Genomic DNA, 23,158 nt, shown 5'->3' on the forward strand with positions numbered 1-23,158 from the left:
GTCAATCAGTCAATTATACGATCGGAGTATTTTCCATCGTACATTACTGCTATTTGTTAAAAACTTGCCCCAGGGTGTAATCATGCATAAATTGAATGACGGAACGAACAAGCCTTATAGAATCACTACAGAATGCAACACTGTGCTGACATCATACTGATTATGAGACACGCATGTGTCACCGCTAAACGTCATGGTCACGTCCTGGCACCTCTAAAGTCACATCTGACGTCTCTCGTTCAAGAAATTATTCACGATAGTATAGTCACTGTTGAAAACTGGACGAGTCGGCTGTCAGTCAGTTAACCTTTACATTACACTTGAAAGAAAACCTTATCTCATTCAACCTCTGATACATAGGTATATTATTAATTTATTGCGGTAAGCCGTGTACATACATATTACATACGTAGCAAAAGATAGCATATGCACGCTAGTGGTGGTTGCACTTGACGGTACAGTCACTGTCAAGTGGTAGTGGTGAGTACATGCATGCATGCATACACGCGCCAAATCTGGATCACGATTCATTGGCTCTGTCAGTGACAGTCAATGCGATCACGTTATTTGGTACAGTAAGTAATACAGTTGAGTGCCGACGTTTGTCGTGTAGTCTACGTTGTGTTTCTACGGCTCTAAAATACGATAATTCTAATTTCAGATTGTTCTTCCCAACAGAACAGTGCGGTAATTTATTTTTGAGCTATCAATTCGCGCTACTAACCAAAATTCAAAGTGCATAATCCCTCGCAAAAATTAATATGGAGGATAACAAGACTGGTGAGTGTCACTTCTACGAGTAACTACACAAAAAATTACGCTTTCTCTCGTTCCAACCATCCGAAACTAGTTCAAATCAATCTTGAATTAACGGGGTTCGTAATTTTGCAAGATCAGCAACGTTCAGGATTGTTAACAATGTTCTCTACGGTGTAATCATTTGCATGCTTCCCTGTCTCGAAACATAATTTGACAATAAAATTTTTTGTATAAAAATTTTCCTCAGTCATCAATTAGCATAATTGATCAGGTTAATTCAGGTAAATCACCACTTCATATTTTCTATCGTCATTCTTTATTTCTTAATGAATTTTCTGAATCTCTACTTTTAAATTTTATTGATCTTGTTTTACCTCTAAGAATTTTCCCTCTAATTTTGCATTTATGAACATTGTAAACAACTACCATCATCATCTTGATGAAACACATCTTTTGACAGAACACATTGTAATGACACCCAAGTGCAAAACTGCCAATTCTACAACGTTAATAATCGAACGCCAGGCGATCGATCCACCTCAAATTAATGAAAATGAAAGCAAAGTTCACATTGCTGGCGGAGATCACAAAGGAATCGTCATTAACAAACAAGCTAGTGCTGGTACGATTATTATGTTCTTTTACTGTATAAGAAAAGTCTTATCCTAATCTTAAGCATGTCAAATAATGAAAGATGTAATTTACTAGCAGCTAACTTAAAAGTGGCTGGTAAAACTAGAAATCCTAAATTAAACGTAAATCAATACATAGTTTGAATGGCACATCATTTTCAGTATCAAATGGAGCATCCGAACCTGCTCAATTATGTCTGGAATTCAGGGTGTTTCTTGTGAGTGCACAAACAGGAAAACACACACAAGAATCAAGGACTTTGCAATTTTGGTTTGCAGAATCGCTTTCCAGCATGGACCAGCCGAGCATTGCTCAGGAATTTTTCCGTGAATTGGTCAGCCCACAAGAGTTTCCCAGAGGTATATTTCAGACTTTAGATTTACAGTGACGCAGTAAAATCATGCAATTGTATTGGCAATGCATATATTATACGTTTAAAAAATGCCTTGCCAAGTTATATTCGAGATTTCAACAAAAAGTTTGGCGACCTTGTATAACCGTATGAGGTATTTACAATTCTTCTCTGAGATTTAAACCTTGTATTCGTGGAATGATTGATTTATTGATGTTGCAAGCTTAAAATAGCTAGCTGATGCTACATCTTTGAGTGGCAGAAAAGAGGTTCTGGAAATTTTCCCCACTAATGAGTAGCGGAATGAGAATCTTTGTTACATCTCAATCTTCCTGGATAATTGAATTTAAATCCTGAATGTACTTACTTAATTATGGTGCCAACAACAAAAAGACCATATGTGAAGGAAACATGACACACAATTTCGTTTTTCAGATTATGTGGGTTTTATAAAGAAAATAATGAAATTAATGCAACACAAGTACACTACGATCAAGAAGCTCGAGATTGAACTAAAGCAATTACAGGAGCCAGTTGAGCTTCCGGCTAGACCATGTGAGTACATCTGTTTTTATTCATTTTGTTCCATAGTATTAATGAATTTGAGATATCTACACAGAGGTCATCAATTCTTCAATTAAGTTCAAAGAAAATTGAGTTGGTATAGCGGATTATATTAATTGTCTAATTTTTCTTATCGTTACAACTGGTGACATCATGGCAACGCTTTATAATATTCATTGTTATTCACAGCTCAACTTGGCCATTTACTATTGACACTTCCTTGGTCTCAGAAAAATGTTCAGCGACCAGGTTCGATTAGATAGAATTGATAGGCTTTCGTTTATTGTGTTCTGTAATCACTGTTTTTTTTTTGCGATCACAAGCTGACTATTTCAGTGCAGATTTACTACATAGAGGTAATCCTCATCTGCAGCTTCACGTAACACAGCAAACTTTATTGGTCAATAAATGAGCAACTAGTTTCCATAGTAAATTTAAAAAAGGTTTGAAAATTCTTCAGACATGCATTGTGATTCTCTAACATCATTTCAGTATTCACATATTTTTATCGTTTATCCCTCATGCAATGCTAATTGTAATCATTCATAGTACATTTTTTTTTTTTCATTATTCATTTTTTCAATTGACCAGTAAATGTAATGACCACGCAATTATTGCAATCTGACTTTATTGAACGTTGATGCTGGTAATCATAACATTATTGATTTAACAAGTATTTTCTTTGTGGTTTACATAACATTATTTTATTCGATAATCAATAACTTAGATAAATGGTTAACATGCACAGTGTTTCTTAGACAAGACTCACAGTATGTACTTATCTCGTTGAGCATTTATTATTTCGTCAAAATTTTGATATAACAAAATATCAATAAAGCAATTACAACAATTTTGTATTTTTTTTTTTTTTTAATACAATATATGGCAATTTCTCACTCATTACCATGAAAGTACGAAGATAATCTGGCAAATAGCAGTTTATAAACCAAATCTTCGTCACATTTTCATGAGTTTCTAATATAAATTTTTAAAAACGTACTCTATGAAAGTGAATTTCAATATGCTTCTATATTTTACATGAACCGGAATCCATTATATTAGTATTCTTTTAATGCACTCAACTTGTACCAATTTAATATTTATATGAAAAATAGCCGATGATTATTTTAGTTTCGTTTAGAAATTCTGACGAATTACTGAAAATGTAGGAGCATTTGCGCAGCACATCACATGCAATTTTCAAGAAACTGGTACACCAAACAGATATAGAATTCTGAGAATAGAGTATCAGCTGTTTCCTGTTACCATTAGTTAAAGAACACAGTTTAACGTTTACACTGAATTAGAATTGTTATGGTCATTTGTATTAATAGAAGCGATGTCTATAATATAAAAAATATAATGAACATTTAAACAGTCATTGGATGTAAACATGCTATCTCAAGCTATCAAAGATTCGATGGCGGAGATCAATAGCAATAGTTGAATTGATTGTAGGAAAGAAATCCATTTGTAGGGCTTATAAACAACTTTCTATGACTAATTGGTCTAGTGGTGTCTAGATGCATCAGGACACAGTAAGAAGATTGTCAGTGATGGTAATGCCTGATAATATTAATTGGCTAAATTTTTGTGATCAACATTATTGTGTATTGAATAACATGATTCTGAACGATTGGCTAATATGATCATTAATTTTTTTTATAGCATCGGCAGATGACACGGCTATCGGACAACACGTTGAGCTGACCTTGTTCAAAATGCTTGAACTAATTGAGTCCGCATATCCGAATCCAGTTACCATAGTAGATATGGCTCAGTAAGTCCATCTCTACTTTTTAAATTTACAATACTTTCAATTGCTCTAGATTTATGCAGATCTTAATACATTCAATGCATACGCGATCATTACTTATCGTTCAAAAATAAAACGCATAGGGAATATGGCTGGGAAAAATCTGCAGTTGAAGCTATATTGAAAGAACTACAAGCAAAGGGTCTTGTTAAAGCAATGGAGCATGGAGCATTTACCCGAATTGTACATCAAGACACTCAAATCCAGGTAAAACTGTGGAAATTGAAAACTATGTGGTAAAATAATTATTATATCATTGTTTAACATGCATTCAATATTTTCAGGTCGTTAAGCAAATGCCCACAATGGTTAGCTCTAAACAGCCAACAATAGCTATTATTACTGCTCAGTACTGTGAGAAACTGGCTGTTGATTCAATGATTGAAAATAAGGAAACTTACGTTCGCTACACAACCGTCGGTAAGTCTTTATGATTCGGATTTTGAATCGTACAGTTGTTACACATGCCGTATTTTGTAATATAGTTGTATTGCGAAAGAAGAATTAGAGGGTCGAGTTACGTTTGAATGTTGATAAATATTGTTGTAAACATTTTCTGTCCGAACAAGATCAGTCCATTTAATTTTTGGGTTACACTTTACGAATTTGCATGATACTTTAGGTACAGCAAGCTCTCCAGATGGTACTGATGGAGTACGAAGAGTCACGTGTCGGTTTGGTAACGTAGTTTGTAATATAATTGAATTAACGCTACGTAGAATGAATTCATAGCTTGCGAACCGCTTGTGTCCACAAAACATCGACGTTGGTGCCACGTTTGTTCGTTTTGAGCTAAACGTTTTGGGAGTAATGATGTGTATTGTCCATAATATTGATATTTTACTTCAACCCAAAAGAAAATTTCGTCCACCTTTCAGAAATGTGGTAATGAACTGATTGGAAACCAAAAATTCACCTCAGCTCTTCGTCTACTGTAAACTTAATCACTCATCAATTTAAAACAGGAATATTGAGCAATTTTTGCCACTCTTGATTATTTGTAAACTGTTTCTGACGTGCGTATCCGTTTATAAATAACTTCACTAAAACTAAATGTGTGTTATTCGAAATAATTTATATTGATGTTTGCTTTCGTTCGTTGTCTGTATTTTTTCAGTTATTAGTTATTATATACTATCTATTTTCCATAACTGAGACGGTAAATTCGCATTCCAAGTAGCAATTCTAGATTTTTCGATTCTTACGTATTTTCTCATTATTTGTTAATTAGACCAAGAAAAAGTTATGGAACAGAAATCAAAATTTTTTCCTTGTATTCTACAGGTTGTTATTGTAGATTCCCTGTGGCGTCATTAAAATTCGTACATGTGTCTGCAAACATAAGTAATGCAGGGGTGATGGGTTCATGTTTATGTTTGAAATTTGTGTTAAGAACTGTGACTCAGACATTTGTTGACTGAAATTCTCAAAATATGAAAAGGACTGTTTCACAGTCAGCAAAAAAAAAAGACAATGCGAAAAGCTATTTATACAAGAAAGTTTTTCACACGATAGTTTCTATAGATCTTGATTGCCAGTTTTTGATTTCATCAGTAGGTGATAGCAAATAGACCTAAAATAAAATAAAAATATTCTCAACTTTGTCATGTATTTTTATACTATTCTACACCGATTCATCACTGGTAATATTGTTTTTATGTAAGTTCACAATAGCAGCACTCAGCACCATTGTATATATTTCTAAATACACTGGGTAAATTCAGATGAAAATCCATCTGTATACATGATAGAACTAATTGTTCATTCATTACAGGAGAATCTAACGTTTACACACTGGGTAATATTGGTGCTCACAGAATTGTATGCACAAAGTTGCCTACTGTTGGCCATACCAGGGAAGCAATGACTGCAGCTGGAAATACAACTACTAGATTACTCGGTAGGTGTTTTCTATTTCTGCCTTCTTGTTGTACTTACTATATTAACGTTTTCTATACTGATTAATAATTGTTGTCATTGTCGTATAATACAATAGTTTTATTGACACGACTGTTCATGAAATTTTGTCAACTTATCTTTTCAGGAACATTCCAAAAAGTGGACTTTGTATTTCTCGTTGGGGTTGGTGGAGGTGTTCCTCATTATACCGATTACAACAAACATGTTAGATTGGGTGACGTGGTTGTCTCAGATTTAACTCCGTTCAACAAAAAATACGTTTACGTTTATTGCGAAAGTGCCAAGATGCATGAAAACGGAAGTTATTTGTTTGAAACCAAAGAATATTGCCCGCAAAATTTAGGACTACAGGAAATCGCCGCGAACCTGAAATCACAGGTGAGTTTAATCTGCTAGTCAAGATTTATTCAACCCGCATAGAAAACATTCAATCCTGAATTATTTCTGCTGTCGAAAAGTTTATATTGCAATTGTGGAATTAAATAGTTGGATACAAATTGTTATTTCACACCGCACACAGGCAGACAATGGGACAATACCACCTTGGCAAACTTATTTAAAAGAAGGTATAGATGCATTGAGCACACAGTCTGAACATGCCTTTCAACCACCCGCACCGGAATCAGATAAACTGTACATGGCTATTGGTGAAAGGGATGTTATTGAAGTAGCTCACCCTGTTGCTCCGCAGGGAGTAAAAAATAAAAGGTAATCCTGTAATAATGAATAATAAAACCATTTTAGTTCATACAGTTTAACATATTATAACCGTAATAATTATACAGACTGGATGGCTGCCCGCGAATACATCTTGCTCCAGTAGCGTCTGGACGTCAAATTGCCCGAGACGATCAACTCAGACAAAAGTTTGCTACCAAGTTTGGAGTGCTTGCATTTGATGCAGAAATGGATGCGGTGGTAGAGAGTGTTTTGGGTAACTGTCGCGAAAGCTTTGCGGTTGTAAGAGGTATTTCAGATTACAAAGATGGTTCTAGAGCCAAGGAATGGCAGCCATATGCATCACTGGCAGCAGCCAGCGTAGTTAAAGCTGTAATATGTGCAATGGATCCACCAACCAATGTTTAAAATGCTAAAAATAGTCGAAGTATCAGTACTTCGATATATGCTGAACTCAAGCTTACGATTTTAAAGCTCTAACATTTTTTCCATTTGATAGCGTTTATTTTGTAGCAAGACTTTATAATTTGCTAACAATGCATAATACAAAAGTGAGAATAGTATTACAAAATATTACATGGATAAATGTTTGATTAACATTTTATAATATCTACATATTGTTGTATTATTTACGATTTGACGTTATAGCAGAAAAATTATTGCGTAATAAGCTATCGATTCAAACGCACAAACCAATGTGCCACTTTTAAATATAGTATAAGTAAATTTAAATGCATTTAATAACTTCTAGTAATTCTTAGTCAGTATTGTGTAAAACACGATATTGTTATATCTGTTCAAATGTATGTTATTTCATTATTAGACATGAATAGTCTAAATAACTTTTTCCCAATTTAGAGTTGGTTTCAACAGTCTTCTAGTACCGTAGTCAACGACATTGATCTGTCCGAGCTATTTCAGTTATAAATGCAGTGAAATCAGTAATCAAGTTGCTTCAATTTAAAACTGACGAAAATTTTATTTCCCTGGCTCATTTGGTTTTTCTACTTAGGGTGCATAGAGGTTTCCTTCGCATAAACTTTTACATAAGGATTTCACTATATGACCTTTAAATTCATAGTAGAGTATATATCTATATTGAAGGTTGAGGAATAGCAGAAAATACTTCATATTCATCAGCCTAGAGTCAAGTCGTTATTAAAGTAGTTAATACATAAATGTTTATTCGAATGTTTCAACTCATTGTACATTAAATTAACCGGCACACCTCGCGTTCCAGTTGTCTCTCAATTATTGAGCACATAAGTGAATACTATAACACTAATATAGCGTTTAATGAAAGTTTAACCTTGAATGGTAGGCGTCAATGTGTTCATAATAAGTACATATACACGTACACTGACATATTCAATCAATATTTATATTGAAAAAATTTATCTAATTCCTAATTCTGGGGGTATTTCACTTAACAAAAATTCGTTTGTCATTGTTCGTGTTTTTCATCCTTCGCAAGCCAATACGACATACCCCCTTGATTTCATTCCTAACAACCCAGAACCAATATGAATAAAGTTATAATTGTTGTAAATTAATATATAGTTAGATGAAAATCTCTATTGATGGGCATATATATAGAACAAGTTTAATAGATACAAAGAATTTTATATATCGAAGTACTAACAGTGTAAACTTTTTGTTCAGATAAGTACTTCTTACACTGATTATAAGACCGAATGGCATCCTTTGCGTAAATATTTTCTAATCACGATACAAAGAGGAAATATTTGTAACAACTTCTTAATTATGGTATAGATTGGTGGATAGATACTTCTATTTATTTTTATATTTATTATGTCTGAAAGTTTTTATTGTTGTGTTATTATTTTATTTATAACTACCTACTTACCATCTAAATTGTGACTAATATTGATAATATCTAATTATAAACTAAGATTTATGCAGATGAGCTTGTTGATCACTTGTTGACCTGGTGCACTGCTTTAAAATGATAGAAAATGGCATGGTAAATACGATTGGAATTACTCAATGAGATAAACAGAAAACTTGAATCTTGCGTTTCATTATGAAGTAATCAAACATCAGGTTCTTATTAAAGGTCTGATACCAATATCATCGAATTACCTAAATTTCATTTTTAAAAAAGTGAAAAAAAAAGCGGTTTGAGTGTAAATTCTATAAGTCGTGCTTATAACTGTGTTATTTTAAGCCAAATATTTTTTGTCATCAATGCTAGTCTTTTCTTCTACTATTGTCACATGGTCAATTTGTTTTTATAACACTAAGTATTATTCCTAGACTGGTATACAAAAAGGTTTCTGAAAACTAGTTTGTAGCCATGTAAGCAACACGTTAGGCACTAGCAAAGTCCTTTATTCATATACATTGCGCGGAACTGGTTCTACCACGATTAATCATTTTAATTGCTTCAAGATTAGCCATAATTAGTTATAGTTTCAGTCTATCTTGTAAGTATTGCTCGAGACTAAATTTGTTCCAAATTCAATAAAATTACTACAATTATAACGAAAAGTTGAACCGTGTGTGTTTTAGGAAGTGATGCTGCTCTCATTATTCTATTACTGGTTGTATTCGTATTCTTAGTATGACTATATGCAGGCATATGAATCATTGAGTCTGATTTATCGAAAAAACGACTTCTAAATAAAAATGTATGTATTTCTAGCATATACTTTAGTTTACTGATATCTATTGTACAACGATAAATTATTCTATATTAATTCTGATTCATTTACGTATCTGAATTTTATTTTATTATTCAGCGACCATCCATAATGTACGTTAATCCGTAATGTTAATTATGAGACATTGACGAATTTTGTTGAAATATATCTTATGGGTCATTTAAATACTATGCGTTCTTTAATTCTTAATGCTTGAAAAATAATAAAATTTGTAATCGTCATGTCGGATCACGCGTTCGAACAGAGCTTTTTCATTAAAATTTTGGTGTAGTCTAAGTACAAATTTGATGTTACATTAAAAGTAGTTAATATTGCAATGGAAAACAAGATTGTAAAAAACTTGACTAATACATACAAAAATTTCGGGACATCATTTTAGCTCTTTTATAGTTTTATTTTTTATCTTTCTAAATTGGAAAAAGTTCTATACATGAGCAGTGCCGCGGATAGCATATATTGCGAATCATCGAATCATGACAATGAAGCCAAGAGAATTCCGTGACCAAATATGGACATCCAAAACCTGAGAACTCGTTCAATTAACGCAAAAAGAGAAAAAATACTGCTGATAGTGTTGTATTAGTAAAACCTCCTAAGACAGCTGAAATGATGTACTTCAGTTATTTTTCGAAGTTATTAAACTGAAAAATGTGCGTTTCCAATTTTATTCTAGAAAGTACGAAAGAACCTCAGTACCCACGCGGTTGAGGACCGCCATCAGAGATCGGGCGTCTTTAAAATCTCTGGACCAATGAGAAACTGGATTTTAATACCATCGACCAATCAAAAATAACGATGCGTTTGTCCACCAGCCAAGACAGACGAACGGCATGATTATTATCATTATTCCATGGAGTCACACACGCGATTTTGACCGACCTCACCCACGTTCGGTAGCTCTTTTTCTATCGAAGTAAAGCAACAACTCGTTAGTCCGTGTGTTAAACCGTGAAAATGTCTACGTTAGCAAGTCCTCTTTCCGTTGGCGGCACAAGACAATCTGGTGCTCCAGTTCGCACGCAAAATGGTAATACGCTAACCTATTCTAAATCATTTACTAAAATTATTTTGTGACCATTTTAGCTTGTCTTTTTCCACTAATAATGATTACAACTATTCTACGCGTATTCCGCACATCGTTAAATGCAGTTCAATTTTCACAGTTATGGCAGCATGTGCCATCGCTAACATCGTAAAGAGTTCCTTGGGACCTGTTGGCTTAGACAAAATGCTCGTCGATGATATCGGTGTAAGTTTTTCTTCACATACCTTCATCAATTTTCGACAATCTGATACTACTGAAATACCTCCAAAAATCCATCCTCATTTCACAGGATGTAACTGTTACCAACGACGGAGCTACTATACTGCGTCTCCTTGAAGTCGAACATCCAGCTGCTCGCGTATTGGTGGAACTGGCACAACTTCAAGATGACGAAGTTGGTGATGGAACAACATCTGTTGTAAGCATATGTACGGTTGATAGATGATGTAATTGATTCGTCAACAAATCTGTGTTAATTTACTGCACGTACTTTTGTCAGGTAATTATTGCTGCAGAACTATTGAAGAATGCCGATGAACTAGTTAAGCAAAAGATTCATCCGACTTCTGTGATTAGCGGATATCGTCTTGCATGCAAGTAAGTAATTTCATATTTTTATTTTGTTTCACTTAGGAACAACTTATAACATTTACTCACCTTCCTGGTGTCTATCATCTTATTCTTTGCAGAGAAGCGTGTAAGTATATTCAAGAACACTTGACTATCGGAGTTGATGAGCTCGGCAGAGACTGTCTGGTCAATGTAGCCAAGACGTCAATGTCAAGTAAGATTATCGGGGCGTATCCTTTTTCTACCTATCACAAAAAAATGATTAATTTTTTTAATAAATATTACTACTACTGTTCGGTAAACTTTTAGCATGGCACCAGTTCTAAATTTGAGTAAATTAGTTTTATATATTAAATGGTAAATCACTATTACTTAAATATATTTGGACATAGAATATCTTCAAATTCAAAGTTGGAGAGTTAAGTCATCTTGAGAAATCGAACAAAGTGAAAAAAAGAAAGGAATCTGGTATGTTTCTTAACAAATTATATAGTGATGCGGACTTTTTTGCTAATATGGTCGTGGATGCAGCGAATGCTGTGAAAATCCATGATAACAGAGGAGTAGCCTTGTATCCAGTGAAAGCTGTTAATGTGTTAAAAGCTCATGGAAAGAGTGCACGCGAGTCTATCCTTGTGCCCGGTTATGCTTTAAATTGTACAGTGGCATCGCAAGCGATGCCCAAGAAGATAGTTAATGCAAAAATTGCATGCCTAGACTTTTCGCTTCAGAAAGCCAAAATGAAGTTGGGAGTTGAAGTACTGATCACTGATCCTGAAAAATTGGAGGGCGTTCGTCAACGTGAATCTGATATCACCAAGGAACGTATCCAAAAAATCCTTTCTGTTGGCACTAACGTTGTTCTCGTTAGTGGCGGCATCGACGACCTCTGTCTTAAGGTACTTCCAAATTTTCTATTGAAAGTATAGAATATTATTAATTGTGAAGTTTCATTATAATGGTGTTATTACCGATATTCCTGGCTTTGCTCACATGATTTATATTTCTTGATTGTTTTAGTATTTTGTCGAAGCTGGTGCATTGGCAGTTCGTAGGTGTAAAAAAGCTGATTTGAAACGAATTGCCAAAGCAACTGGTGCTCACTTCCTTACGTCTTTGACGAATATGGAAGGAGAGGAAAGCTTTGATGCCAACTTCTTAGGCGAGGCTGCAGAAGTTGTTCAAGAAAATGTTTGTGACGATGAGCTGATCCTTATTAAAGGGTATAATATCTTATCCCCACGTACTTTTTCCTTTTTGCTCTGGACAAATCTCCATTTTTTTGTTGAAGCACAATTATATAAAAATATTTAACTTAAGTATCAATTCAAATTTAACATAAAAATTCAGACAGCTAAATTATCTATCATAATATCTGAATATAAAATTAACTGTATTGTTCCAAATGTCAGTTACTCCTAAGTGTTAGTGGACATTGGAGTTTGATACTTCATCACACGGATTACTTTCTAAACATAAAGACAATACATTGAGTATGATTTTTTGTGTCATGTTCAACTTCAAAATCTCGAATTATATTTAAATCAATACAATTTTAAACAATTTGTTCAATAGCTATAAAGAATCAAGTAATTTACATTTTCTAATTAAATTCAACAGCCCAAAAGCCCGTACAGCAGCTTCCCTGATTTTGCGTGGTCCGAACGACTTCTATTGTGATGAAATGGAACGATCTGTGCATGATGCACTATGTGTCGTGAAGAGAGTACTCGAAAGCAAATCGGTAGTGGCTGGTGGTGGTTGCGTTGAAGCTGCCTTGTCAATCTATCTTGAAAACTTTGCAACGTCTTTGGTTGGTCCCTAACATTATATATTACATCTCTATTAAGGCTATAGATAAAGTTGGATTATAAATTAATTAAATAAAACAATTATGTTGATAGAGTTCCAGAGAACAGCTGGCCATTGCAGAATTTGCTCGATCTCTCCTGGTTATACCAAAAACATTAGCCGTCAATGCTGCACAAGATGCAACAGACCTTGTTGCTAAATTGAGAGCATATCATAATTCTAGCCAGACCAAGGCTGATAACGCCCATCTTAAATGGTAAGATTCTGTTCAAATTAAATCAATGATAATCCTCATTTCTTAACTTTTAGAGGGAAAATGATTTATAATTGATGAATAATTTTTTTCAAGGGTTGGCCTTGATCTGATTGAAGGTGTTGTCAAGGACAACAAAAAAGCAGGCGTACTGGAGCCAGCAGTATCTAAGATAAAATCTTTGAAGTTTGCGACTGAAGCAGCAATTACTATTCTGCGAATTGACGACATGATCAAATTAGATCCGGAGCGAAGCAATGATAGATCCTACCAGGACGCAATGGCTGCCGGTGATCTAGACGGATAAGAGTGAATGTTATTTAAGCTTTCTTGTTTTCGTTTCAACTTCTCATTGAATTATTGAGCAGGACTTCTTAACGTCACATGGACACGCATAATTTAATTAACGTAACTATCACGTAATTAATTAGGGTAACGTTGTACCGGAGACGTACATTGTCACACATTCATTTTTTAAGTTAATAAAAAATAACCGATTTGCTAACAACAACGATAAAGTTGATAAATAAAGCTTTATAAAACAAATTTCAAGGAGTTTTGATATACCTAAGGACGTACCTGTGTGATTTGAGTAAACATGTTTTATTTAAGAAACTGTGGAAACTGTTGCAATACGGTTTTTTCCCTTAGATTCAACATATACTCTTTAATATAATTAATGATCCATAGAATATGCATGACTGCAGATAATAAACTACAATTTCCAGAATCCCTTTAATCAATACAATTTTTATATAATAATATATTACATTTAATGATCTCATATCTTAAATCTATATTAGATGAGTACATTACATTATTGAATTTAACAAAAATGAATCAAATATAACCAATGTTCACTTCACGAAGATCAAGTTGGGTATGATATAGAATGAGAAATGAAGTTTTACAATAGTGAAGCTTTGATTAAAATGTAAATCACCAAGCACTGAGTTACGGATCTGATCACTTCTATCAATGATGAAATTAAATTAATGACAGATTGTATAGTATATTCCACCATTTGGCTCACCACAGGTAAAGACATTTTTTTGCAAGCATCAGGTACAGGCTGGATTTAGGTACCCCAGGTACACTGGAACCATGCTAGCCGCGTTCAAATTCGTTGCAGTGTGCACCCTTTTTGGACCCTTGTAAACTTACCTCTGGATCTGTTTAAATAACAGGGCGAGAGTAAGGATAAGTATACAAGGGTACATACCTTTGACAAATTCGAATTCGGCTAGTGCTTAACACTTAGAGAATATTTTTTAACGCTCGTCAAAAATTAGTCAAAAATGTGGTATAAAATTATGGCGGCAACGCGACAAGCTAATTGATACTGTAATATACTATAAATCGAAGACAGTAGACCCTAGTTCATTAGCTTTGGAAGTCAGTGCTTTCAGCAAAACTGTTTTCGTTAACACTTTTTGTATACCTTTTACATCAGCGCCAGTTTATTATGTACATTGCTTACTGTTATTCTTCGTATCTTCAATCGGATAAGTCAGGTTTATCGAAATTTCCCTACTGCTTGAAAATTAATAAAAATATATGAATTTGAAAATAACTTGATTAAAAAAAAATCAGTTTGTAAATGTGAAATGTTTCGTCATTTTACGAGGAATACCCAACCAGATCCAAAACCATAGACATTTTCCACTTTATAAGTTCATTCGACAAAGGTTGTCGATATGTTCAGGTTTGTGTTTCATGATACGTATAACTAAAACTCATGGTGAACATGAAAAGTACTCACTACATTTTTCATTTCCAGCAATGAAATATCCGCGAATAGCAGAAATTCATTCTTTTCTCAAGGAGTACGATTGCGAGAAAAACTTATGGTATTTACACTGAAGAGACGAACTATTTGATTAGAATTGCTACGTGTATTTAAAATCACCGTTTTTTCTTAGTTTCCGACATGCTGCCCGGTCGGCATAAAAATAAAGTTGAAGACCAATTTTTTTTTTTTTTTGTTTTAAATAGAAATTAAAACTAATGAAGTGATATGCACTCACAATTTTTATTTGGTTGAAAAAACAGTATTTTTCCAAAAATTAAAAAAAAAAAAAAAAAAAAAAACTAAATATAACATGAAAACTGTAAAACATTAATGAAAATTATAATTGTACTACAATTTAAATGACTCAATAGTCATTCGACGTGATTTCAAAAGGAAAATGAAAGCAATGTAGAAACGTTACTTTAGCTAATCCTATCTATTGTCAAAAATAAAAGAATATTGTTAAATAAATATTCCAAGACCGACCATTTATACTGACAAGATTAACAGAAATTATGCGATTTATAAAATATATCTATAGTTTCCATTTTTAACTCGTCGAACTCTGCAAATAACAATTGTAACGTTCGTTACAGTCAAGTTGCGAAAAACAACTCAGGCGATAAGTTTTCCTCATTTATGGTTGGATAACAGAAGGTACACTTATAGTGCAGGATTTTCAAATTTGGGCCCTTTGGTTACCAGAATATCAGCATACGATGATTCCTGGTTTAGTTCCAGCACTTGAAATTTTTTTAGAACTAGTAATGTGTAGAATTTCTGAGCAGCCTGTAAAGAAAAACAAAAATATAAAGAAAGAGACAAATTAGCGACACAATTACAAAATTTGAGTAAAGCAAAGACACTAATAAATTTTTACCGTTTATACATACTATATATATACGTATGTATAAACAGTAAAGATTTATTATTATATATACACATGTATAATATATATATATTACACGACGCGACGAATTTCAAATATATATATATATATACATATATATTACAGTACTAGATCGGTGATCAATAGTCATAGAATAAGTGGAACCCAAGTTATTTGCAGACAATCAAGTAGTCATCTAAACCCGGTTACAATATTATATTCAAAGACAACGAGGCTGCAATTACACGTTCTGAAATCATCAACATTCTGCGATGATTTATAAAGTAAATAACAATTAATGTCTTAATCCATACCTGTTTACGATTGTTTCTATATGCCATCTCAGAAAGTGTCAGACTGTCTTTGGTCTCTAGTTTGCTCTTAATTACGTGGTACATGTGACCAGCTCTCTTGTTCAATACTCGTTCTTCGAACTGTTCATAAGTCTCATCAACTTGCTGCTCCTCTAGCTGTATTATAACAACAACATCAATTAACAACAAGGCAATCACAAGACAGTCATAAAAAGATGATGTCTTCAGTTGACATAAACTAAGGAATAAGAGAATGTCGAAGAATATGACTATTTCACATACTGGACCAACAGATGGGGGAAATTCATAATCTTCATGATTCCAAGGAGTAGCTGGACCTCTTTCTGATATCGCGCCAGGCGTGTGAGCCAGTGGTTGGTGGTCGTCATACCCCAAAAACGGTACTTGCGTCTGAGCCTGGAGGAAAGAAAACAACATTCGCGGATGACCAGAGGAAGAAAGAATTCATTAATAATGTAAGGAAAAAAAAATAGAAATGGAATTTGTTACACATTTGTAGCTGCCAGTTAACCATAACTTGACAATCTAATAACAATTCGACAATTAAATGTAACATCAGCCATAACTCACCTGGTCATACCCCATATTCTCCATTTGAGGAAGCTCTGAAGGCTGTAGACTTACATCTTCAGGCTGAACTGGTAGCACTTGTGGTTGCTGCTGCTCATCTGTACCTAATAACGAGCTGACTTCGGCTGGAGGAATCTGAGGCATCTCGACATTATTGAGAGATGGGGTTTCAGGAGGTAGAGACATTGCCTCAATAGATTCCACTGATGGAAGGATGGCACTAATGTCAGCAACTGATGTTTCAGGTGGTAAAGATACTTCTGGAGGTATCGGTGACCTTGGAGGAGGGAGAGGAGTCGGTGGTACTATGCTTGGGATTTCCATCATTTCGCTAGCAACAGACGTCTGGGAAACTTCTGACTCTGTTTGTTGCTGAGTGGAAGGCTGTTTGAGCTGTAAAAGCATTATTGTTAATGGCAAATCAAGAAAGTCAAATGCAAGTATCGATCACAATCACTTTTTTATACTGACCTCCTCATCCGATGGTGCCTTTCGCTTTCGACTCATACGTTTACCAAGCATACTCTGTTCGAAGTTTGTTACATCCATGTCTGCAGCATCTCTTACTTGTTCTAACTGCATACCATCTTCATCCACCCCGATTCTAGCAAAATCTTCATGGTCATATGATTTGCTGGTTAAATGCCGTTGGTAATTCTGTAGAATTTAAAATTATATCTCAACTATTATACATATCCAATTTTTCTGAAATAATAGGGTTGGGACTAATTTTTGCGTATCCAAATTTTTTGGAACATGTTACTTTTACCGGATAAAATTTAAACTGCCAAATTACAACAACTAAGAATAGATTTCAACTTATTGGAGAAATTTTCTCAGATAGTAGTAATACAATATTAACACATGGTATTCATGATATTTGCTGATAAATTTTAATGTTAAATGAAGTACCAAAAAAAGTTCTACCTTAAATAAGACACGTGCGGGTATAGGTCTGCCTGGTAGAGCGAATAGTTTTTCAACACCACCAGTTTCTTTCCAATGCATTAAGCGTTTTGTGGGAGGAGCCAAGTCCAAAGTTGTGATAATATCGCTAGTGTCTGATAATTGAGCTTTCATTTCTTCTCCTGAGATGTTTTTCACTTCATCAACAATTAATTTACGCTTACGTTTAGCCTTAGTGAATCCTGAAAGTCGAAAAAGTACCTTTCAACACATTTCGAAATTGGACATAAGGGTAGATTTATTAACCAATAATAGGAAAACCGTGCCTTCTAATCTTTTAATTCGTAGTCTGTAGCCTTTCTTTTCTGTCTATTGATACTATCAACTCATCTAATATGTTGGCTCATTATATATATTTAGCTAACTTATATCACTCTTCAATTTGGCCGAATATTGTATACCTAGTGATGAATTAAAAAAAAACAAAATCTAATTTACCTTTCAGGGCAGATGCATCGACTGGCGCTAGAGCAAAACTTTCTTCCTCATCATGAAGGAGAGTAGTTTGTTCCTGCTGGGGTTGAGCCTCCTCAATGGCATCTACTGGATGTTCTTCAAGGACAGTTGGAGGTGCTGGAGTGAAGCGACGGCTAGCTACGCTCACTCTCCCGCCTGCATCATCACCCATTGCAACAGGTGTGGCTGGTCTAGAGCCATCTGTGCTGCTCATACCACCACCCATAGGAGATGGAGGCCCACCAAAGTGATCACCCATATCCTCATCCGAGTCCTCGTTAGTCGGTGGAGGTGGACCCACTGCTGCTGCTACATCTTGTTGATCGCCCATCGCGCTAACCTCAGGTACTGCAACTTCTCCCATAGGTGCTTCGTCAAAGAGACCTCCTTCGAATAGGCCTCCAGCTATAAATCAGTGTTATTACTATAAACCTTGTAATTGATTGAGAAAAAAGATTGAGCTCTATGGAGACTCTTTTTGTGAAATAGAACTACACAGTAATTAACTTACAAATTATATCTTGACCCAAGTGACCACCAAACCCATCATCTCTAATTGGAGTATCGATATCCATAGCTTGTGCTGCAGCTGAAGTACCAGCGACAGGTTCTTTATCCTTCGGCTCTAGTGCAGTTTCCATTCCTGGTCCATCGCTGAAGAGCATGTGACTCTGGAAATCACATACTTTATTATCATCGGATCACTGACTACATGTTTGGGTAACAAGATAGGATTAGAGATAAAGACGATGAAGCAAAAAGATTCATCCTGTCTCAAAGTATCCAGTAAACCTTTCGATTAGCAACCTTAGCAACTCATACCTGATCGAGGGAAGGCTCCATTGTAGTAGCATGTCTCAACAACTCAGGTGGTTCTGCATCAAAACTCATATCTCCGAATCCCTGATCGTGTGTGACAAGAGATAAGCTGCCATAGTCTTCTCGCATAGTAATTTCTTCGGCGCGAGATTGGTTCAGACTGAATTGGGCCTCGATATCTACATCTCTGAAATATTGAAAAGTGCATCATTTAAATAAAAATAAAATTGTTCTAGAATTTTAGCGATAGATACAGTTATTACATCATAAGTAGTTTAACCCATGTCCCATTTCATATCTTTGCTTAGGAAAATGCATTTTTATTTAGAGACAACATATGTGTGAAAAATTTGATTCAACTGAAAAACATTCTGACGTCAATATCTTAGCACTCACTTTAACTCAGGCATAGCTGTGTCAAAGTCATGAAACACTTCAGGCAGAGTGATTGCATTGACTGCAGCCTCCCTATGCTCTTCCGGCAGATCAACCATTCCTGGTCGAAACGCCATTTTTATTTTGACGAAAGCCTCGTTACAATCTGCCAGAAGATATTTGGCTTTCCTAGAATAAATACGCACCACTCCCAAGAGAAGATGTCCTGATGTTCTTAAGGCCATCTTTACCTATTAAGATACAAATATGAAATTATCAATGTAGTTGCAACAGCAACATGTGTATGATAAAAATGTAAGGAGTAACATGCAACGACACGTGATTATAAGCTACTAATATGGGTCCATAGATACAGATGCTTCGTATCAAAGATTCATTATTACCTTGGGTTGCAGAATGCCGTCTACAGATTTCTCTATATTTGTTTCAAAGACGTGTGCCTTGGTAAGTTTTTTGTCCCAATGAGCAGCCAGCCAGATACGGGCTAGCGGCCCTTTTTTGGCCAACACAAAATGTGCATAAAACATGATTGGCGCTCCTTGCTATGTGTTTCCTACAAAAAGTTTAGGTTAGTTTTTGGAACTTCGTTCAGACTTCTCTCAGTCCAACTTAGCACGCAGAGAGCGAATTCACTTTTTCAACGATGTAATACAACGCACCCAAAACTATCCACCAGGCATTATATTATCTTCATAAGAAGATTGTTTGCCAGCTTGTGTTATTCGTATTGCGGTTAACCCATCATTGGAAAACAAATCACATAATACTTCGGAACGAATGATACGTTTAAAGATAAAATAATGTATATAGAAAAAAATATTCCGTAAAGTATTTACACAAAACTTTTGAATACAAATATTTCATTCATAGTTTGATAAACTGTCAACAAGAGTGCTCAAGATGGCGTCCCAATTTTGGCGGTCACCGTAAACAGTGTTGAAAGAATGTTTTCATTGCAATTATAAGGCGGTTTATCTTACACTAACGGTTCAGTTTAACCCCAGTGTACTCCCCAATATCATGATTTTCTTAATCCCACTTTTTACTTCGGTTTTGTTGACGCAAACTATTGACACATGTAAACGTAACCCTCGACCGCGTCTTCACTATCCGGATGTTCTGTAATTCCGCTGCACTACCGGGCGTTCCGAAACACAACAAAACCTCAGCACTCGGTTGAGTTTCATCAGTTTCATCGTAGTGATATGTCTATGTATGCTCTAAGACCTATGTAGAGTACTCTGAGGTCTATTGTTGGAACTAAAAAAAGTAGGCTGGTAAAAGAACACAGGTAAAAAATGCTATGGTAGTCAATCTAACGTCATACCGAAACATAGGTTATAACCGGCACTCGGCAGACGACGAATTACGACAAATCGAAACTGTGAGGTTATAATCAGTTTCGTACGGATAAAGTGAAAGATTCGTTCGTAAAACCGAAGTAATAAATCAGCTGATGAAATGTTAACGACTAGAATGTTGCTGAGGCGGCATACGTCGTACTTGAAGTATAGCTACGCTTCTGCCCGACGTTTCACCCAGGCTGCGGAAGAATCAGAGGACATAATAACGAGTCAAGAATATAAATTGGCGCCGTTGCCGCAGAAAAAACCGCAGAGAGAACCATTCGTCAAGAATTTATTTATCGGACGATTCGATAATGACCTGCTTGCCTACCCCGAAGTTCAACCAAACGAGAGGCAAAATCAGTTCAACGCATGGCTCGCGCCAATTGAAGACTGCATTAATCGCAACCTCGAAGTCAAGGAGTCAAATATAAATGTGATATCCAACGAACTGGTGGAGCAGCTCAAGGATTTTGGTGTTTTTCGCGCTACCATCACAGAGGAATATAAGGGCATTGGATTAAACAGTACAGAATATGCCAGATTAATTGAAGTAGTTGGTAAACACCCCTCTTTAGCTTCTTATGTGATTAGCCGCACCGAGCCAACGGAATTGATCCTAAAATACGGTACCGAACAACAGAAACAAAAATTTCTCCCAAGGATCGCAAGTGGCGAACTTATCCCAACTCTTGCATTGGCCGAAGACAATACAGACATTGATGCTATTCCGCTTAATGCTACAGCAGTTGGAACGGAGTGCAAACGATACTACAAGCTCAATGCTGAAAAGATTCATGTCTTGAATGGAAATCAAGCTAACTGTTTTATTGTTCTTGCTAATTGTACAGAAACTAACGACCCGCTACATAGGCCAGATATACCCACTATATTTATCATTGAACGCGAAAATAGCGGAATCGACAGTTCAAAGAAAGTTGAAAACATTGGCCAACGAGGATTAGAAGTGTACAAAGTTAACTTTACAGACACCCTTGTGCCAAGAGAAAATCTACTAGGCTTAATTGGAGGTGCTCCAAAAATTGCGTTAGACTTAATCACCTTAGGTAAAGAATGTATCGGATCGCAGGTGATAGCTATATTGAAAGATTTCATTAACATCTTAACAAAACACGCAATTGAAAGAAAACACTATGATAAACAAATAATGACCTATGATTTTGCAAAAGAAATTATTGCTAAAATGAGCACTGACTTATATGCAATTGAAAGTATGACCTATATGACGACTGGATTGATTGACGAATACAAAGACCAAAACTGCAGTGTCGAAAGTGCCATTGTTGCAGCTTACTCGATGAACAAATGTGTAGATCAAATTTTACAGGGACTGAAATTACTTGGTAGAAAAACTTACCTTAAGGATAGTCCATATGAACGAATCTATCTGGATGCTTTAGGATTAGCGTTATACAATGAGTCGAGTATAGATTTGCATACGTATATAGCTGTAATGGGTCTTCATCACTCAGGGTCTATTAATTCTGAGACTATTCAAAAGTACAGGAACCCATTCATGTTTCCTTCATTCCTGTTGAAAGAAGTATTTCTCTCAAGCAATGGGCCAGACCTCGCTTTGGATGAATATCTGCACCCGTCTCTCCAAGTCTCTGCAAAATTGCTCCAAGCTGCTGTTCACTGGTTGCACGATGCGGCGGAACAAATGCTGATTACACATGGCACAAAAGTTACTGAAGCTCATATGGAATTACGAAGGCTAGCCGACATGGCAATTGACATTTACATGATGACTGCAGCTCTAGGCAGAGCATCTCGCTCCTATTGCATTGGCCTCAGACTCTCGGAAAAGGATATTGTTATGGCACATAGTATTTGCTGGAATGCTCACAGGAGAGTGAAGAAAAATCATGAGGAAATCAAATTAGGAGACGAAGGAAACTGCGATGATGTGTACAGAATAATTGCTAAGAAGATTTTTGAACAGCATGGATACTTCCCTGAACATCCTCTTAAAAAGAATTTCTGAAGACGGTTTAAAAGTTTGAAAATGAATCATTGTATGTATGATTTACGAACTTATATTAGAGGGACAGAATAAGTGCATAAGTGCTCAGCTAATCACCTTCTATCACTTACGGCAAGTAATGTGACTACTTGAAATGTTCTATATTGTACATTATCCATTTACATATTTATTTTATATTTAGTTCACATGAAACTTTTGCACATCTTTCGTATTAACTTTTATCAGAGTTGTCTCAAAGCGATCCATGTTAAATTACAAACAGTAAATTTGATATCAAAGGTGATTATTGTAGAATATTTATATTTTACCTAGAATGGTAGATGCGAAATAAAGAAGTAATTGTTTTATTAGAGGTATTTTTAATAATGAACACTTGGTACAGGTTATAGAATATCACGTTACCAAGATCATGTTGTACTTCAACAAATAAACAAATCAACAGATATATTCACTGTATATCTATGTACACACATTTGAACTCAACCTTATATACTG

General features: G+C 35.2%; 4 protein-coding genes across 6 annotated transcripts; 3 read left to right on the forward strand and 1 right to left on the reverse strand.

Moving 5' to 3' along the window:
• The first annotated feature begins 382 nt into the window (after window positions 1-382).
• LOC107226356 lies at window positions 383-9,571 on the forward strand. 2 transcript variants are annotated; one of them, XM_046732418.1, is made up of 13 exons: window positions 383-575; window positions 662-780; window positions 1,220-1,381; window positions 1,554-1,751; window positions 2,180-2,299; window positions 3,977-4,088; window positions 4,208-4,331; window positions 4,409-4,544; window positions 4,747-4,803; window positions 5,899-6,024; window positions 6,169-6,422; window positions 6,565-6,752; window positions 6,830-9,571. In XM_046732418.1, exons 2-13 carry the CDS (start codon window positions 762-764, stop codon window positions 7,128-7,130), a joined length of 1,797 nt encoding a protein of 598 aa, XP_046588374.1. In that variant the 5' UTR covers window positions 383-575; window positions 662-761; the 3' UTR covers window positions 7,131-9,571. The 2 variants fall into 2 exon arrangements, with proteins under 2 accessions (XP_046588374.1, XP_015522632.1); XM_015667146.2 differs by lacking the exon at window positions 4,747-4,803 and having other exon boundaries at window positions 385-575.
• A 670-nt stretch (window positions 9,572-10,241) lies between these two features.
• LOC107226359 (T-complex protein 1 subunit alpha) lies at window positions 10,242-14,659 on the forward strand. The gene is made up of 10 exons (XM_015667152.2): window positions 10,242-10,433; window positions 10,570-10,655; window positions 10,741-10,869; window positions 10,951-11,048; window positions 11,141-11,251; window positions 11,515-11,920; window positions 12,042-12,244; window positions 12,642-12,834; window positions 12,926-13,089; window positions 13,183-14,659. Exons 1-10 carry the CDS (start codon window positions 10,361-10,363, stop codon window positions 13,391-13,393), a joined length of 1,674 nt encoding a protein of 557 aa, XP_015522638.1. The 5' UTR covers window positions 10,242-10,360; the 3' UTR covers window positions 13,394-14,659.
• A 515-nt stretch (window positions 14,660-15,174) lies between these two features.
• On the reverse strand, window positions 15,175-20,434 carry LOC107226357 (double-strand-break repair protein rad21 homolog). 2 transcript variants are annotated; one of them, XM_015667149.2, is made up of 12 exons: window positions 20,290-20,434; window positions 19,693-19,862; window positions 19,310-19,539; window positions 18,917-19,100; window positions 18,606-18,765; window positions 18,077-18,499; window positions 17,600-17,820; window positions 17,144-17,329; window positions 16,673-17,065; window positions 16,364-16,498; window positions 16,082-16,237; window positions 15,175-15,667 (listed from the first exon to the last, which is right to left on the reverse strand). In XM_015667149.2, exons 2-12 carry the CDS (start codon window positions 19,834-19,836, stop codon window positions 15,542-15,544), a joined length of 2,358 nt encoding a protein of 785 aa, XP_015522635.1. In that variant the 5' UTR covers window positions 19,837-19,862; window positions 20,290-20,434; the 3' UTR covers window positions 15,175-15,541. The 2 variants fall into 2 exon arrangements, with proteins under 2 accessions (XP_015522635.1, XP_015522633.1); XM_015667147.2 differs by having other exon boundaries at window positions 19,969-20,434.
• Window positions 20,435-20,594: 160 nt separating this feature from the next.
• LOC107226353 (complex I assembly factor ACAD9, mitochondrial) lies at window positions 20,595-23,010 on the forward strand. The gene has a single exon (XM_015667144.2). It carries the CDS (start codon window positions 20,771-20,773, stop codon window positions 22,661-22,663), a length of 1,893 nt encoding a protein of 630 aa, XP_015522630.2. The 5' UTR covers window positions 20,595-20,770; the 3' UTR covers window positions 22,664-23,010.
• Window positions 23,011-23,158: the final 148 nt, after the last annotated feature.

Source organism: Neodiprion lecontei, chromosome 1 (genome assembly GCF_021901455.1).
Source record: "Neodiprion lecontei isolate iyNeoLeco1 chromosome 1, iyNeoLeco1.1, whole genome shotgun sequence".
NCBI lineage: Eukaryota > Metazoa > Arthropoda > Insecta > Hymenoptera > Diprionidae > Neodiprion > Neodiprion lecontei.

What these genes read in the sequence shown, in the direction of transcription:
- LOC107226356 (XM_046732418.1), top strand. An exon ending in TAACAAACAAGCTAGTGCTG is followed by an intron (nt 1,382 to 1,553) that starts GTACGATTATTA and finishes CATCATTTTCAG; the next exon opens with TATCAAATGGAGCATCCGAA. An exon ending in ACCATAGTAGATATGGCTCA is followed by an intron (nt 4,089 to 4,207) that starts GTAAGTCCATCT and finishes TAAAACGCATAG; the next exon opens with GGAATATGGCTGGGAAAAAT.
- LOC107226359 (XM_015667152.2), top strand. Translation starts at nt 10,361, where the DNA reads ATGTCTACGTTAGCAAGTCCTCTTTCCGTTGGCGGCACAAGACAATCT. An exon ending in GTGATGGAACAACATCTGTT is followed by an intron (nt 10,870 to 10,950) that starts GTAAGCATATGT and finishes TACTTTTGTCAG; the next exon opens with GTAATTATTGCTGCAGAACT. An exon ending in GATAACGCCCATCTTAAATG is followed by an intron (nt 13,090 to 13,182) that starts GTAAGATTCTGT and finishes ATTTTTTTCAAG; the next exon opens with GGTTGGCCTTGATCTGATTG.
- LOC107226357 (XM_015667149.2), bottom strand. Translation starts at nt 19,836, where the DNA reads ATGTTTTATGCACATTTTGTGTTGGCCAAAAAAGGGCCGCTAGCCCGT. An exon ending in CCGCACGTGTCTTATTTAAG is followed by an intron (nt 17,330 to 17,599) that starts GTAGAACTTTTT and finishes TAAATTCTACAG; the next exon opens with AATTACCAACGGCATTTAAC. An exon ending in TTCCCCCATCTGTTGGTCCA is followed by an intron (nt 16,238 to 16,363) that starts GTATGTGAAATA and finishes GTTATAATACAG; the next exon opens with CTAGAGGAGCAGCAAGTTGA.
- LOC107226353 (XM_015667144.2), top strand. Translation starts at nt 20,771, where the DNA reads ATGTTAACGACTAGAATGTTGCTGAGGCGGCATACGTCGTACTTGAAG.